Genomic DNA, 812 nt, shown 5'->3' with positions numbered 1-812 from the left:
AGTTTCCTAATTCATGTACAAATACCACAAGCTAACACCAAATAACCCCTCTCCACCCGCGTCCCAAGAGACGGTCTCCATAAGCGTAGCCATTGCCACAGGAATATAGCTACACGATGGGACACTTGACACTTATGAAAGTGTCTAGAAAGGGTGGGGGTTGGTGGGTCTACCTTCAGAAATTTCAGCATAAAAAAAAACTTCTATTTCATTCATTACTTACGCCTCTAGTTTGAGGTTAGACGGCTGGATAGTGAGATAGTAGATGTGCTGCCCTGCTGCTGCCACTACCTGATTGTTATTTGCAGTCACAACTGAAATGTTGCGGCCTTCTGGGGGTTTCCACTCACATACAAGCTGGCCTGTGCTTTCATTTACCAGGCGACATGAACTGCCAGTGACCTGAAATTAGTTTAAGAACTTGAGCAATGAGACAAAACAAATACATGTCAATAAAATCAGTGCAGACAATTTCTTTAGTTTCTTCAATTACATATCTTATTTCCCAGTATATCTTCACACTCAAAACTTCTTAAAGCTCAGCTTACCTGTAACAACTGACTATGTTTTACATTTGAAGACAAGAAAGTTTGCTGATCAGCTACAAAACCTGCAATCTCGGTTTCCTCTACTTCTTCCCCACTCAGAGTCAAAACCCTGTAAGGATATACAAATACTCAATATTCTTTGTGGTCACTTCAGTCACAGTAGGACTTCTGTTATGCCTTTGAATATCTATTGACACAAGAACATTTGGCCCATTAATAAGTACATTATGCTCTTCCCAATGCTGTTCTTTTCTGTTCAGTCAA

The 812-nt window shown here is 40.4% G+C and overlaps 1 protein-coding gene across 1 annotated transcript in view; it reads right to left on the bottom strand.

The window, feature by feature from the left end:
* The window catches only part of LOC119585819 (DNA damage-binding protein 1-like), a 22,933-nt gene that overhangs the window by 10,473 nt on the left and 11,648 nt on the right, over positions 1-812 (bottom strand). The window contains exons 10-11 of the mRNA XM_037934545.1: positions 549-657; positions 224-402 (exon numbers count right to left, since the gene is read on the bottom strand). Of these exons, the coding sequence (XP_037790473.1) occupies positions 224-402; positions 549-657 (288 nt within the window). The remainder of the gene's footprint in view (positions 1-223; positions 403-548; positions 658-812) is intronic.

Source organism: Penaeus monodon, chromosome 20 (assembly GCF_015228065.2).
Source record: "Penaeus monodon isolate SGIC_2016 chromosome 20, NSTDA_Pmon_1, whole genome shotgun sequence".
NCBI classification, from domain to species: Eukaryota; Metazoa; Arthropoda; class Malacostraca; order Decapoda; family Penaeidae; genus Penaeus; species Penaeus monodon.
Note: the sequence above shows the minus strand (reverse complement) of the source record. Positions and strands in the feature narration are given on the sequence as shown.